Source organism: Drosophila grimshawi, unplaced genomic scaffold (assembly GCF_018153295.1).
Source record: "Drosophila grimshawi isolate 15287-2541.00 unplaced genomic scaffold, ASM1815329v1 contig_848, whole genome shotgun sequence".
Lineage (NCBI taxonomy): Eukaryota > Metazoa > Arthropoda > Insecta > Diptera > Drosophilidae > Drosophila > Drosophila grimshawi.
In genome coordinates this window covers 20889298-20906196 of record NW_025063692.1, presented here as the reverse complement: position 1 = coordinate 20906196, position 16899 = coordinate 20889298, and the positions used below count along the sequence as shown (strand labels likewise).

At 43.2% G+C, this 16899-nt stretch overlaps 4 protein-coding genes across 5 annotated transcripts; 3 read left to right on the top strand and 1 right to left on the bottom strand.

Moving 5' to 3' along the window:
* The first annotated feature begins 441 nt into the window (after positions 1–441).
* On the top strand, positions 442–2442 carry LOC6565074 (hornerin). The gene is made up of 2 exons (XM_001991291.3): positions 442–483; positions 756–2442. Exons 1-2 carry the CDS (start codon positions 472–474, stop codon positions 2310–2312), a joined length of 1569 nt encoding a protein of 522 aa, XP_001991327.1. The 5' UTR covers positions 442–471; the 3' UTR covers positions 2313–2442.
* Positions 2443–6853: 4411 nt separating this feature from the next.
* On the top strand, positions 6854–8819 carry LOC6565075. Its single transcript, XM_001991292.2, has 2 exons — positions 6854–7669; positions 7746–8819. The coding sequence occupies exons 1-2, from the start codon at positions 6854–6856 to the stop codon at positions 8769–8771; spliced, it is 1842 nt and encodes a 613-aa protein (XP_001991328.1). The 3' UTR covers positions 8772–8819.
* A 783-nt stretch (positions 8820–9602) lies between these two features.
* On the bottom strand, positions 9603–12624 carry LOC6565076 (heparan-alpha-glucosaminide N-acetyltransferase). Its single transcript, XM_001991293.3, has 6 exons — positions 12307–12624; positions 12072–12208; positions 11476–11597; positions 11093–11267; positions 10363–11024; positions 9603–10259 (listed from the first exon to the last, which is right to left on the bottom strand). Exons 1-6 carry the CDS (start codon positions 12448–12450, stop codon positions 9778–9780), a joined length of 1722 nt encoding a protein of 573 aa, XP_001991329.1. The 5' UTR covers positions 12451–12624; the 3' UTR covers positions 9603–9777.
* A 430-nt stretch (positions 12625–13054) lies between these two features.
* On the top strand, positions 13055–16799 carry LOC6565077 (TBC domain-containing protein kinase-like protein). 2 transcript variants are annotated; one of them, XM_001991294.3, is made up of 6 exons: positions 13055–13323; positions 13396–14826; positions 15122–15328; positions 15482–15753; positions 15828–16124; positions 16391–16799. In XM_001991294.3, exons 1-6 carry the CDS (start codon positions 13110–13112, stop codon positions 16493–16495), a joined length of 2526 nt encoding a protein of 841 aa, XP_001991330.1. In that variant the 5' UTR covers positions 13055–13109; the 3' UTR covers positions 16496–16799. The 2 variants fall into 2 exon arrangements, with proteins under 2 accessions (XP_001991330.1, XP_032593754.1); XM_032737863.2 differs by having other exon boundaries at positions 15825–16124; positions 16391–16691.
* Positions 16800–16899: the final 100 nt, after the last annotated feature.

Below are 16899 nucleotides of genomic sequence, written 5' to 3'. Positions count from 1 at the left end.
GAGAGTGTGAATCAAAGCCAAACGGTAAACCAAAACAAAACCAAAAATCGCTTTGGTTCATATGCAAAATAGCAACAGCAACAGCAGCAACAACAGCAGCAACAATAGCAACAGCAACAGCAGCAACAACAGCAGCAACAATAGCAAAGCTCAACTGTTAACTGCGTCGAGTTGGCGCTTTTCGCATCGCTGCTGCTGCTGCTGCTGCTGCGACTAGCTGGCTAGTTGGCAGAGACGATGACGATGACGTCGACGTCGGCGTTTGTTAGCAGAGGCCGCGTATAAAAGGGTTGCTCGGCGCAGAGGTCGTCAACACTCGACGCGCAGCACTTGTCGAACATAAACGCGCAGTGAAACCAAGCAACAAAGATTGCCAAGAAAAAAAAAGACTTCACAAGGATAAACCCAAATTGTTTGGCGTTTTTTTTTTTTCAATTTACTATTTTTTGACGTGCCCGTTTTTTGTTGAAAATGCAGTTCGCTGTAAGTGTGTGAAATGGATGTAAACTGCTTGCAAATAAAACGCGTGCATGCAATTTGTAATTTGCTTGAGTCCTTGTCGATCAAATAGTAAAAAAGCGTACAAAATTTCAACCTTTATTGCAAAGTGCAACGCGCTGCACACAATTAGGAATTTGTTGCTCCTCGGAACAATTAATTCATTAATTCACACTTTTAATTGGCTTACAAACAATTAGAAAAAGGAGAAGAGAAAACAAATGTTTAATCAAAAATCAATTTCAATTTTCATGCAGGTGACAAGAACGCTGCTCGTCAGCGCTCTTCTGGGCACCATCGTCTTAGCTGCCACCAGCACCAGCACCAGCACCAGCACCACCAATACCACCACCAAGCAACAACAAATACAACAACAAAAAGCAATTGCTGCACCGGCAAAGCTGAAACGCGATGCTGGCCTTAGCTTTGGCAGGGGCCCGTATCATGGACCCTCACATAAATACCTGCCGCCGCCGGCTGTCTCCTTGGGTGGCTATGAGAGCACATATGGATCGCTGCATGGCAATGGCTTGGGCTCGGGCTCGGGCAGTGGTTTTGATTTTGCCAGCCTTGACACGGATGGCGACCATCACCATCAGCATCAGTCATATCCTCATCATCATCATCACCATCACTATAGCCATCAGCCACAGACGCATTATCAATCGCTTGCCTCGCATCATGGACATGGACGTCCTGTTTATATTAGTTCTGGTGATGCAGCCGCTCATGGTGGCTACCAACAGCAGCATCAACATCATCATCATCAGCAGCAACATCGGCCGCAAAAGGTAGAGACATACATTGTGCAGACGGCTGGCGGTTCGTTGCATGGACACCAGCAGCAGGGGCATGACATTGGAGGTGGTGGTTACAAATATGCGGGTCATGGCGGCGGCAGCAACTTTTTGAGTTTACTTGGCGGACTTGGCAGTGGTCACAAGCAGCACGGCAGTGGTGGCAGCAGCATCAGCAGCAGCAACACCTACTCAATCGCCAGTCCCTCCTACATCAGCAGCAGTCATGGGCCAGCAATTGGTTTAGGTCATGGACTGGGACATGGTCAAGGACATCATGGCAGCATTGACAGCAGTCATGGCTTGGGATTGGGCTCGCATCACTTTGTGTCCGCTTTGAATCACGCTCTAGAACAGGAGCAGGTGCAGGTGCAGCAGCCTACGGGCTACAACTATGAGGCGCCCGTTTTGCATTTAAAGCAGCCGCAGCCGCAGCAGCAGCAGCACCAACTCCTAAGCAGCTATGGCGTTCCACTGCTGCCTGGTTACGAGCACGATTCGGCTGCTGAGCACCACCACCAGCAGCAGCAGCAGCAGCAACATCATCATCATGAGGTGATTGAGGAGCAGCAGCCGGAACATGTCCAGCATAAGTTGAACACGGAACAGCAGCAGCCACCAGCATATGCTCTGGGCCATAAGGGACTTGGCCATTTTAGTTATACGTCCAGCAAACCGTTGGCACTGAATACGGACATTCATCAGATTGGCAGGCATGAGGATCACAACGAGCTGGTCGCTGAGCTGTCCAAGGCGCCCTTCAAGCCCAGCGCCTTTCTGGGGGCCAAGCATGAGTCGAGCACTGGCTATGATTATGCCACGCCCACAACCACACAGTATTTGCATGGTACGCCCACCGCACAGGGCTATGATTATTCGGCGCCATCGGTGCTTTATGGTGCACCCGGACAATCGGGTGACTCGGCCACGCCCATTTTTGAGGCACCAGATTCAACGTATCTGCCGCCAGTAAGCAGCTACGGTCCACCAGCCACGCCCACACATAGCTATCACTAAATTATATTCCATTTAGTCCATAAGTAATCCATCGATGTGTTATTTTTGTTTTTTTTTTTCCTGTAATATCGATAGTTGTTTTTAAGATATATATTTTGACTGTCCGATCTCTGCTGAGATTGGGCAAATAAAGCTCATCGAAAAATAGTTACGATTACAACCACAACCACGACCACGACCACGCCCACCTCTCACCTCTCACTTTTCACTTGGCAGCTGGAGCGATCACGCCCTAAAATCAACATCTTTGTCGCTTTAAAATGCACAACTCGTCGCCTGCTCGTTGACTCTTTCTTGTACTTTGTTATTGTTGTTTGTTTGTTGGCAATTTGTCGACATTATTCGAATCGATTGGGTCCGTTACGAATTTCGCTTTTATATATATATATATATATATATATATATATTGAAAGCGTGTGAAGATACTGCCCGATTTTTTTTTGGAGCAAATCCGAGAAATGTTTTTTTTATTAAGAAAACGCGAGCAGCATTTTCAATTAGACGTTTAATTAAATACAAAGTGCAAGTGGAATACTTAAAGTAGATAAATGCTAATTGTTCATTTCGACATGACAGACACTATATATGCGTATCCCATCATGATAAACCCAACTGATAAATGCATATATATATATATATATATATATATATATATATACTATGCAAATACATACAAAAGAAGGCGAAATTTTACAAATTGAGTTCAAATTTCTACAATTGGAATATTTCTTTTACTACTATATTATATTTATATATACAATGTGTATTTATATTATAGTAGGTTTTGAAAAAAAAAATACTGCCTTTTGTAGAGTTCTGTTGATATTTCCGGGCCAACTCATCTTTTAAGCATTCATCGCCAACTTTCTTATGGCATCATCGTTCGCATTGTAGCATTGTAATAATCTTAAGATTGATGCGTCTTGGCGTGCTGTAAAATTATGTCACTCTTTTGGCGATTATAAATCTTTCTTTTTTTTTTTATTTATTTTTAGTTGGTTACACAATGCAAAAAATACCAGTTGGGTATTTCAGTTAGCTGCTGCATCTGTGATCCTGTCAAGTGTTGACCCACTTGGTATTGCACACCAAAGTGAAAGGATGGGCGTTATTTGGGTTGGAGAGGGTCGGTTGCAGCGATTTAAGTTTATTTTTTTTTGTGTCGAAGGAGGAGGGGGGCGGGGTGTGGTGGTAAATAAGATTTGCAGTCCGATTGCCGTTTGGGTAAAAAAAAAACGAAAGACTTAGGCAACGAACTTGACAGCCATATTAATTTACAGCGGTTTAGCTTGATGACGAGCACTTCACTTGGCACTGCTGTGGTGTGTGTGATGTGGTCAGGTGGTTGGGTGGATGGGTGGAGTGCAAACAAAGTGCGAAAGTTGGCACGCAGATGCAGTTGAATGACCAGTAAAACGATAAACTGCAGATTAGTTTGCTGGAATCAGTTCCAAGTTGCAAAGACAGCCAGGCAATAACCTTGCCATCAAATTATTCATCATAATCATAATTCTCAAACAAATATCTTTGGCATCACGAATATTGCACACTCTTCTACACAGCAGATATCTGATATCTGTAAATAATTAAGTAATTTCAATTTGAAAACTAGACTCTCAAAGTTGCGGCTTTTATTGCTATCGAAAATCGATGTGCATCGATACAAGCGAAATACGGGGAAATATCGATAACATTGACTTGTTTTGCGCTTGGCTTTCGAGAACTTTTATTAAAAATTCAAAGATCGCAGATCGCTTCCTTCTGCCTGTTACATACTTTGTAGTTTTGGATTTTAATTAAGGGTGCAACACACAATCTTTCGAGTGTGCTCAACTAGCAAATACCCTATACCAGAGCCTATCACAGTTTTGTCACTCGCATAATAGGACAACATTAAAATGCAGAAAGAATATATTTTTTATCGAACTGAGTCCCTTTGCAATATGACAGGACTCGCGAAAGTCCCCAGCTCTTTGTCCTCTTTGTCAATGCACATTTTTCATCTAATTTCGATTACAACAGCGTAGCGAATAAAGCGAGTCAGTATAAGAAAGTTTGTGGCATCAATATGTTGCACCACTTTCTGATACTGATATTGAGTTTAAAGCCAGTCGTGAAACAGAAAACATATAAATAAAATTGTTTTAAACTCAAAGTCTGGGCTAAAATGTAGACGCAGCCTGGTTAACTACGGTCTTTTATAATTGCATCTCAAAACTGGAATCATATATTGGCAAATTCCTGGAAATTCCCCTTTGTCAATGTACATTTTTCACCTGATTTCGATTACAACAGCGTCGCTTGCATCACATTTGAGCTGAATGTTTTCATCTTTCTTTCTGGCTTATTGTCAAAAAAAAAAAACTAAATCAAATATCGACAAATAAAAAGTGTTTTTGTGTGTGCCAACCAATTTGCTGAGGCACAATAGCCACACCCTCGACCCCCCGACCCCAATGGCAATAAATTAAATGATTTAACTCAAGCGTTAAGTCAATATGACAGCTATAACAATGCCCAGCTGGTAAAATATATAAAATATGTTGTTAAATATCGAATGCTTTTGTTAATGGCCACTCAATTAGACAAAAGATCCGATAAATTATGTATTATGTATTCCTTTTTTTTGTTGTTATATATTTCACATGGTTAAGTGTTGATAACAAATTTACATTGTTCGCTAGTTAGCTACTTGCCGCATGCTTACGCACCTGTACTCTGTGGCATGCACCTTGCACGCACACACAATCGCTTATAAAGAGGTGTTAAATGATTTGGTATTGTTGTTGTTGTAGTTGCACTCACTTGCCAACCGCATTGTGCGCTGTGTTTTGACCTCTAAGCGCCAGGCTAGTTAGTGCTGTCGATATCTATGAATCTGGCGGACGACTTGCATACCCTGTAAATGAGCCAAAGTGATATATAATAAATTGTTATGGTATCTACAAGTATACTACTCATAGATTGCATTTATTTTTAATATTTATTAGTCCATGCATTAATTAATTTAATATTCTTTTTTCACACAACTGATCTTCACTTAAATATTCTATTTTTGATCTTAAATAAAAAACTATTTCCTTCCCCATAAAGTATGTATATATATTTGTGATCAACATCAAAAGATGATTCGATTTAGCCATGGCTGTCTGTCCGTCTGTCCGCCGATCCCTGAGACTAGAAGAGCTACAGGCTCCAAATGTTGTATTTAAGTTCCAGAATAAGATCAAGTTTCGTTCATTTAATCGACAGCAGTAGTCGTTTCACGTATATCGATACAAATCGATTTCCCATATGAGGGCTACAATTATGAAGATATAGCCTTCCAATCAATATCAATATACATATATTGATATCAAGGCAATATCTTCATAATTGCAGCTTTTACATGAGAAATCGATTTGTATCGATATTCCATAATTTATTATTTATCAATTGTACAAATTTTATTAAGTGAGGCAAGTCTTGTATTTATTTAACAATTTAAATTAGAAAGTTCCTCATTTAACTTGCTTTTAATTTGGAATTAAAATGACATTAAAAACGAACAACATTTAAGATTTCGAGAATATGTCAACAAATTAGAGATGCTCTTATCTGAACTGCAGGGCATTTTCTTATTGGGTTCACCCAATTAGCCTCATTGTTAATCTCAGCTTGTTGTTAGGACAAAGAAAGAGCGAACAACATTTCATTTATCACATATCGTATATCGTATCATATATAAATACGTGTGTATTTGTGTATTTGGTGTAAAAGCGCAGCTACAACTGCCTCACATTCACATTCACATTCACTTTTTACTCTGGTATAGGGTATTCCCATTCGGAGCACATGTTCATTTGCCGAGATTGAAACCGATGAAATGGGATGGACTACTTTGTGGAGGGCATTTGGCTGTCGAAATGCTTTTGCCTTTCTTTTGTTGCGTTCTGTTAACAGTCCATTGGATTCCGCCCCAAATTCATGCAATGAGAGTTCGGTTCAAGTTTTGGCCACATTATGTAATGGGTCAGGTGGCCGCAAGGGCCAAACTAAATGTTATTCACTCTGTATCGGTCAATATAATTAGCTTTGAAAAGTCTGGAAAGTTTATGAAAATTAGTTGAACATTAGAGACAGTTGCGATGACTTGAATTACGGTAGGTCATGAAAATCAATAAAATGCAATAAAAACAAAAGAAAAACATGACACTTAAAATAAGCAAGAGTCGACCGGCAGATACCCTGTATATATATGAATGTAAGTCTTGACAAAATTAATCAAGACTTTAGAGACTTGAACTTTGCATTAGACACACTCTCAAATAGTATTCAAATGTATTAACGATTTGTTGACGGTTCACTGACTGCTATTAATTGAAGTCGAATGCACAAAACAAACAAACAAACAAAGCCAATATTTCAATTGGACACCACCAAGTTTTCCCATTATATCATCAATCACAAACTAATTACAGTCAGCATATTGAGGAGTGGCCAGTGGCCAGTGGCCAGTGGCATTTGAGATTGGGCAGTATGTTAGAGAGATTGGACAGATAATGAATATATCAGAACTGGTACAGTCGTATCAGGATCTGTCCGGGGAGCAGGCCAATCACATCAATGAGTATGTGGCACGGTCGCTGCTGCACGTGGTGCACACGCACATAATGAGCGTGACGCCATCGCTGGTATTGATTCTCTGCTGCCGCAACCAGCACACCTGCAACTTCTACAACGAGATGATGATCATACTCTTCCGCAGCTGGGGCATAGCTCCGCTCCAGATTGTGAACGTGATGCAGGGGATACGAGGCCGGCATATTCCCGGTCGCCGACACTTCAATCTGATATTCACGGACTCGTATGCGGCCTTTGCGGAGATCGAGGTGGAGGCATATTCCCGGGATTACGCATACAATGAGCACTATTACATCTTTTTGCAGGCGCGGGATCATCTAATGTTTGCCGAAATGGGGCGCATCTTCGAGCACTGCTGGCGCCACCAGCTCATCAATTGCAACGTTCAGGTGCAGCGGGCCAACGGGGACATCCTGGTGTACACCTATCAACCGTTTGGAGCACACAGCTGCGCCAATATGACGCCACAGCTGATCAATCGCTACAATGGCAGCCACATGCTGCATCCACAGCTCTACCCCCGCAAACTGACCAACTTCTTTGGCTGTCCACTGCGCATCGCACTCTGGCATATGCCTCCATACTGCTTCCTCTCTGACTCTGATCCTGCTCGCATCACTGGCGGAATCGAAGGGCGCCTCCTTCAGACGATCAGCCAGCGACTCAACTTGAGCATCCAAGTACGTATCCCACCTCCGGGACGGTTGCCACTTCGCGAAAGAATGCTGCAGATGGTCAGTGACTAAATACTCTAATCTCTTCTTAAATGCAGACAATATTTGACTCCTTGCATCTCGTCTCCATTTGCAGTTGCATCGCGACGAAGCGGATCTTACCGTGGGTGCCATTCGGCCGACGGTGGCCTACAGCAAATTGGCGACATCGTCGCACAACTATTATCAGACAAGCATTCGGTTTGCTGTTCTGCGCAGCCATTATGAGTTGAGCTCCCTGGACACTCTGCTCTATCCATATCCAAGGATCATTTGGCTTGGCATCTCGCTGGTCTTTGCACTCTCGCTGCTGCTGCTGTTGGCCATGGACCGAGTGTTGGCAAGCGATCCGGGCTCCCTCTGGCTGAATGTGCAGCTAATCTTCGTAGGCATGCCAATGGAGCAGATTCCACGCTTTAGCTGCAAGCGGTTGTACTGCATCATGCTGATGGTCTACACGCTGCTCATACGCACCGCCTATCAGGGAATGTTGTACCATTTAATACGCACCCACCAGTTGAACCGACTGCCCCAGTCCATTGAGGAGCTGGTGGCCGACAATTACACAGTGATCATATCAACCGGAATGTACGAAGTGCTAGCCGAGATTCCCACTATGCGGCACATGCGATTTCACACATTGGAAACGGAAACCACCCTGATGCAACCCCTAATTTATATAGCAGAGCATCCTCGAGTCAAGCGACAGGTAGTCGCCAGTGTTGTGGATATATTTCATATATTCAATCACATGAGAAGCTATAATGCTCATGTTAATGAAGAGCGGAATGCTAATCAATTCGAGATAATTTCCCAGGATGTGATTAACTTGCAGATGAGCATGTACCTGAGGAAGCACTCATTCCTGGTCGATGAGTTGAACGAGCAGATCATGTCGATGCGTTCCGTGGGACTGCTGTCCGTTTGGACGCACTGGGAGCTGGACGCTAACAACGACTTTCCTTCGGATCAAGTATTCCATTTTAAGATGCTCGGCCTGCAGGAGCTCTACGTCCTGTTTGTGCTTGGTATGCTGGGGATGGCAGTCAGCACGATCATATTTATATTGGAGCTGATCTCGCAACGCTCGACGCGACTTCAACGTTGGTTCGTCAACTCCTAAGCGATCCCATTTCCAAAACGAAAACTTATTTGAATATAAATGCGCCAATGTAAGCAATTTGTATAATCTACAAAAAGCTTTAAAGCAGGCTTCTCCATGGTGAACTGATTATCCATATATATATATATATATACACTGCTCTTTGGGATCTTGCATAGCGAATAAAGAGAGTCAATAAAAGAAAGTTTGTGGCATCACTTTCCGATACTCATATTGAGTTCAAAGCATTAAAATATCTCGAAATATGTACAAAAATTTAAATATATCCCGATTGACTACGGTCTCTTATAATTGCATCTCAAAACTGGAATCATATGGTAGTGAATGAAGGAACATGTAAAGAAAGTGTAGATGGATATATAGCTAACCGTTTTGGATCAGATTTTCTTGATGAAAAGGAAAAAGAGTGAAAAACAAAATGAAGCTTGCCACAAGCTGCAGCAAAACAATTATTAGAAAAGTGCAAAGTTGGAATATACATATTGAGAAATGTTTGTGTTCGTTGGCATTTGTGCCTTTGTTGATTATCGCAACAATCTATTGAAAACATCAAATCAAATAAAAAATGATCAGTTTTAGGCACATCTCAATTTACTTACTCCGTTCTAATTCTGTATTTATGAAATGATAAAAATCTGTTTCAAAATTGATATATTTTTTAACTTCAGTGAATAGTTTACATTTATTTTGTCTGTCACATTTTCCAAAGCCAAAACAAATTTAAAACGTTCAGCAAAAAAAAAAATGTAAAAAATAATATTAGTTTTTACAAACTGTAATATAAAATTATAAGCAGAGATGCGTTTTTTATACAGAAAGATGCTCAATTCATTTGCAATTTGATTTTGATGACTGTGGATGCTTTAAACAATCCAACTATTTATTTTACAGTGTCGAACCGTCTTTGAGCGCAAAATCACAATATCCTGTGCGTAAAAAACACATATATATATATATAATATAGGCAGTAAATTATAAGATAAAAAGTGGCAAATCGACCAACAGTTTAGAGACTATAGTACAACTCTCTGGTATCCAGATACAGGGCAATGCCGACCCAGAGTAGTGTGTTCCACGTGGACTCCAGCAGGAGCAGAAAGTGTGTGTTCATCGAACCGATGCGCCAGTGCCAGGGCAGCATTTTATGCATAATGGTGTGTCCCACATACATGATGATCGCATTCATGCCGCACTCCTTGAACGGATAACCGGACCACAACTGCCGCACATCCACCACATAGTAGATTAGGGAGAGCAGCACCAGAGCCAAGGCGGCGGTCACAAAGACAAACGACAGCGACCACAGATTCTTGTTGATCGGAATGATGCCGTTCTCCTTGGAGAAGCCGCACAGAGCGCCGCCGAGTAGACCCAACACTGTGGCGACCAGCAGCCAACGTTTCAGTCGACCCTGCCAGGTGCTGTGTACCAGCAGCGTGACACCAGCAAAGGCGCCCAACAGTGTCTGCACCACGCTCAGCAGGCAGCCTACAAAGAATGAGTGAGAGTGAGAGAGATTATGGAACTGGATAAATTTAATTTATATTTATAGAATGAGCCCATCAGCTTTATTAAATCAGCGTTGCCTTACCGAAGATACCCTCTGGATCGAATGCGGTGGCATCGTAGACATATTTGGCCGTGGGATGCTGATAGATGTGCGCATTGCCGAGCACCAGGAGATCAATGTAGCCAGCAGCGCCGCCAATGCAATTGGGATGGGCGGCATTGTTATGCTTGCCGCCAGGGCCCAAATATCCGACCGGGCAGCCCGGCACGCGTAACCCGAATGTGAGACCCAAGTACGTGGCAATTAAAGCCAAGAGCACGGCAAACTCTCCGCTAAACAGACATATGTCATAGATGGCCCGCTGCCAGGCACGCTGCGGACTGAGCTGATCTCGTCGGCTGCACACCGTGTGCAAGATTGCGACAAGCAGATAGGCAATGCCAAAGCGCTGCAGAACGCCCATCAGACGCAGTTGCTCCAACTGCGGCCCATTCACTGAGTTGAGACAGAGACCGATGGCAAACAGTTTGCAGGCGCGCCACACAATACGCAGGCAAATGCGTGTCTTGCTGGTGCCGCGTGCCAGTTGCGCCTTAATCGAAAGCGGTATGCAGACGCCCATAATCCAGAGAAAGCTGGGAAATACGATGTCAGCCAGATGGAGGCCGTTCCAGGCGGCATGCTCGATCCAACTGTAGCCGCCGCCACCGCTGTTCACAAATATCATCAGCACAATGCACAATCTGTTGTAAAATGATGCAAATTATAGACTGGGTGACAACTAAAAATTCGCTATGGAATCCAAACTTGCCCACGAAACGTGTCCAGGCTGCGCAAACGTTTGCGTTGCGTCGCCTTCGCAGCGGCATCCCCAATGCTGTCCGCAACGGCAGCGGCTTCATCGTAGCGATATCGTTTCCAGGCACAGCTAACCAGCTTCAGTAGAATTAGCAGCGATGCCACCAACACAAATACGGACAGAAATGCTGTGGAGCAGTATTGGAAAATATACATCAATCAACAAAGTGCTGCAAGTTCAAATTTTGAGGAGCAGAGAAGAGTTCAAGGAATCAGTGAAAATGCCCGCTCTAAAGCCAAATTCATCTGTACAACAATCTAAGCTGTCGGATCTAGAAAGTCAGTTTTGATTCTAGGCAATAGATTGGCTGGCCTAAAGACCGACTGAACACTTACCGTAATTAATGGGAACGCCGGGCTTGTCCACGGCAAAGTTGCAGCTGCCGTTGGGCAGCAGTGTGAGATTATAGACGCCAAATTCTTGAAGATCGCTGCGACGCAGCGCACACAACGATGAACTGAAAGTGACATGGAAATATTGATTGATTTTACAAATAATTGAAACAAACGCACACAAAAACAAAAACATACAAATTAAATGTTTATAGCTTATCAATTTAGAAGAGATCGCATGATAATGATTGCAATATCAATCATATTGCTAAATCGGTGCATATTATTATTGTTAGAAATGCAAAAGTATTGTTATTTAAAATTAATGTATATTTTTGTGCATTATCCGCTTTTGATCTATATGAATATCACTTTTACAAATTCGAATCAATCTTGCAACTGAAATATTCGAATTTGGAAGCGACAACTCTACTACTGCATATGCATATGCGGATATAGTCTGTATATATACTATAAACCAAATACACAGCGACAACTCTACTACTGTATGCATATGCGGATATCGTCTGTATATAATATAAGCCAAACAGACACACAGACACACACAAACACGGATGATTATTGCAAAAGACACATACACATTCTCGTAGGCATAGTGACCCTGATCGTGTGCATAAATTTTGAAACTCAAAGCGTTTGCAGTGCTGAGCTTTAACGGTTCCAGCGTAGTCAGCGACGCAGCAGCGGGCAGAGCTTTCACTTTACTGTACGGACACTGCAACAACAACAACAACAACAACAAAATGAACAAAAAGCAATAAGAAACAATAAGCAAAGCTTTTAAATGCAATATGGCGGGATTGATAAACATACCGTATAGCATTCATCGGATAGAGCATAGAGATAGCTGCGTGCGGCATATTGCGTGTGGAGATACAAATAGGCCTCGTCGGCGCGCAATGCGCGCATATCTAAATCCCGCCAAAGGGGCTCCGTGTACTCCACCAGAAACGACATTACTGTTTGTGACTACCTAACGAGGTCAATGAAAGCCAATTCAATTCACTTGTCCACTGTCCAGTGTCCACTTGTCCACTTGTCAATTGTTTGCAGTGCAATGCGCGCCGTTGTCGACTAACTGCGCTCAAGTTGCTGCAAAATTGCCATATCGACGCCTCGTTTTTGTTTGTTTTTTTGTATACAATACGAAACCGAAACTATTTCGAGTGCGCAATAAAGACAACAGCAACAAGAGTAGCGCATGCGAAAAAAAAGAAAACAAGATACAACGGAAATGATAATTAATGCAACAATCGAATACCCTAACAAACTGATCTGCCGAATAAATGATGTGCGCATATAAAAAAAAAAGATTAAGCAATGTCGAATGTGTATGCACTTTTTGTGCTTTCTTTTCAATTATTTTATTTCAGCTTACTTTTTACGTATTGTGTTACATTGTTACTAAGAAAGTCTCATTAGCTATATTATCTTAGAGTACAACAAAACAAACTTGTTGCAGTGTTGCGCAATGCTCAGTCAGTCAGTTAGGCAGTCAGTTAGTGTTGTTAAAATTGTTTTAAGCGCCAATCGATAAGCGATAACACTGAACCAGCTGATTGCTGCCGAGTGGCAAATAATTGTTGCTGCTCGCTGGCTGCGCCCTGCTCCATCAAATGGCTGCTGCCGGCACAACGACAGCCAAATTGGAGACACGCCGCCTCTGCGCCATCACATTTTTTGCCAAGCTGCATCCAGGCGACGTTTGCGGCAGCAATGGTCTGCCCCTAACGCCCAATTCGATAGCAATTTTGGGGCGTTCCCAGCGATTGAAGGAACTGCAGCATGAGCATTTGTGTCAGTACTTGGACGTGGTTCGCGGCAAGCATGGTAACAACAAACAATCCCCATCTTCTTCTACCACCCATATATATTTATATATGTTTTTATTTATATATGTAGAGCGCACCATTGTTGTCTCGGAGTATGTGGGCTGTACACTGGAGGAGCATGTCAAGCGGCACGCACATGCACCGCTAAGCCACACACAAATCTGGAGCATTTTCTATCAGTTGGCCAGCGGCCTGGATGTCTTACATGCGCACAAGTTGGTCGTGCATAATCTGGAGCCGCGTCACATACTCCTTGATTGCCGGGCTGGCGCTGATGGTGCTGACGGAGCTGTGCGCGTCAAGCTCTTCAATTATGGGCTGCATCACATGACAAAAGGCGGCGCCTATGTGCCCTTTCCCATTGGCAATGTACGCTATATGGCGCCCGAGCGTCTACTTGGCGCCAATGGCAACATCAAAAGCGACATTTGGTCCTGGGCCATGGTAATGCTGGAACTGCTGTTGCAAACAGAACTCTGGCCGCGGCTCAAGCTCAGCAACATTGCGTGGAAGTTGCTGGCGTTTACTCGAAACGCCGGCACTAGCATTCTGGAGAAAATTGCGAGGGAACATCAGCGACTTGAGCGCTATCAGCAAATGCCGCTGGATGTGCGTGAGCTACTCGAGCGTTGCCTGAGTGTGCGGCCAGCGCAGCGTCCACTACCCGCCGAGTTGCTTGCGCACAAATCCTTTGCCCAACTGCACTCCAGCCAGGAGCTGCTGATGGCGACACCGGCGCAAGCGATTCCACTATTGCTGCGATGCCCGCTCGCCCAGATCTATCACCTTTGGCAGTTGGCCGGCGGAGATGTGCAGGCGGAGCTCAAGAAGGAGGGCCTCATACGCAGCGAGGCGCCCATTTTGGCTCTGCCACAAATTGTGCGGCTCAGCGGCGAAAGCGTTTGTCCGCCGCGTAGCCAATCGCATCTGATGGATGAGCGTGTGGTGCTGCTGAAAATGCAGCCACTTTTGCAGCGGCTCAGTCGATTGCCTGCCAGTGTTTATTTCCCCCTGTTGCATATGCCACGCCAGCAGCTGCAACACCAACGGCAGCAGCAACACCAACAGCAACAACAGCAGCAACAGCAACAGTTGCCTTTACTGATACGGGAACGCGACATTGAGTATCAGTTTCGGCGGGTGCGTTTATTTACACGCCTGTTGCACGGCTATCCGCACACTGCGGATCAGCTGCAACGTGAGGCAGCCATCGATATACCGCCCCTGTTACGCGGACCCATTTGGGCGGCCCTGCTCGGTGTCCTGCCGAACGCGAGCTATGCGAAAATCGATAAGTTCACAACGACGACAACGGATCGCCAGATCGAGGTGGACATACCGCGTTGTCATCAGTACGATGAGCTGCTCTCCTCGCCGGATGGCCATCGCAAGCTGAAGCGGCTGCTCAAAGCCTGGGTAACCGCCCATCCGCAGTACGTCTACTGGCAAGGCCTCGACTCGCTCACCGCCCCATTTCTCTATCTCAACTTTAACAATGAGGGTGCGTACTATTATTATCAGTTCTAGATAATTGAAAAAAGTTAGTTTGAATTAGTTAATGTATAAACATGCAGATATATATTTATATATATAATATTATTTACATATGATACAAGACATTAATTTTGTGTATATTTAGCTTAAATTATCTAGCTTGTCAGTGTACTTAAATTTAATTAATTAATTAACATAGCTAATGTATAAACATACAGATATATATTTATATATATCTAATATTATTCACATATGATGCAAGACATTTTAGTTAATTTCAATCCGTTTCTCTTCACTTTCAGAGCTTGCATTTCTGAGTCTGTTCCGATTCATACCGAAATATCTGCAGTGGTTCTTCCTGAAGGACAACTCGGCTATTATTAAGGAGTATCTGAGCAAATTCTCACAGCTGAGCGCGTTTCATGAACCGCTGCTGGCACAGCATTTAGCGAGCATTAACTTTATACCGGAACTGTTTGCGATACCCTGGTTTTTGACCATGTTCTCACGTACGTATAAGAATAAGAATATATATATATATATATAAGCAAGTATATGTAAGTATATATAAAAGAGTTAAATTATTTAAAATGTTTGTAATACTTTTTTGTATGAACTTATTTAAAAGACAAAATTGTTGATTAGTTGATTTATATTGGTAGACGTGTTTCCGCTGCACAAGATCTTGCATCTGTGGGATAAACTGATGCTGGGAGACAGTTCGTATCCGCTGTTCATTGGCATCGCGATACTCAAGCAGCTGAAGAGCACGCTGCTCAGCTCTGGCTTCAACGAGTGCATACTGCTCTTCTCCGATCTGCCCGACATTGTGATGGAGAGCTGTGTCATCGAATCGCAGAAGATGTACGAGTGTACGCCAAAGAGCATAACGCATCGCCAGCACGCTCTGCGCACCCAGCTGCCACATGTATTGGTATGTGTCCCGCCACTCTCCCACCCCTTGGGCCTGATCTCTTAGCTGCATTTCTAATTCATTCTTTTAAGCAGGACATTGGACAGGCGGATGTGGAGCTAAAGCATCTGCAGATGGAGCAGTGTCCGCGCATCAGTGCCAAGGATGTGCATCAGCTGCTGATGCATGCACCCGATCAGCTTGCCCTCATCGATCTGCGCAGCGTTGTGGAATATTCGCGTGTTTATGTGCCGCATAGCATCAATATACCGTTTGCGACGGTGCTGCTCGGCGAACAGCGTCTCGAAGCGCTCAATGTGCCCCATCTTGAGCAGCAGCTGCGCCAGCGGATTGTCGTATGTGTCAGCAACATTCACCAGCATGCCGTCGAGGTCGGTTTAACTATCGAATCTGTATAATCTATATACGCTTGCAGGGGCCATTCGATTGTGATTAATCAAAAATTTTGAACCTGATGAAATGTAATTTACACGTCAGAATTCGGAAGGCGACTTAGCTCGAGATGATGTTGAAATCGAGTTGGATTTTTAAGATATCTTGATCAAATCCCACCTGCAAGCGTACTTGGAATCTTTGTTATTTTTCAGCTTATCTTATACAGTCGATTCTCATCATTAATCCCTTATTTTGCTTGCAGTTCTCGCATTTTTTGGTCGCCTGCGGCGTTCTGCGCACCTGCATTCTACACAAGGGCTTCAATGTCCTGCACTCAATTGAGCCAAATATACTCATCTCGAATTGACGAGAATTCCTGTTTCTGTTTCTATGAATCTGTCGCGGAGTCAGCGGAGTCAGCAGCATCGCACTGCTCCTTTTAATCTATAAATCGCTTTGCTCGTATATATGTATGTGTGCCCTTAGCTCATTTACATAAATTGCACTATTTTACAACAGTGCATACTCTATAATTCTTTTTATAAATATATATATATATAGCAAGCAATTTATAATTATCATTATTATTATTATTATTGTATATACATAAGCATAATAAGTGTATTATCACAGTTTTATAAATCTAAATAGTACTCGAATGTGCTCGATAATTTCGACATTAGTGAATTTATTTTACCATTGTAGTTTTTAGGATAAGAACTGGTTTCTTATTGAAAATTTTGAAATATAACAATTTAAAATTGATTTCTG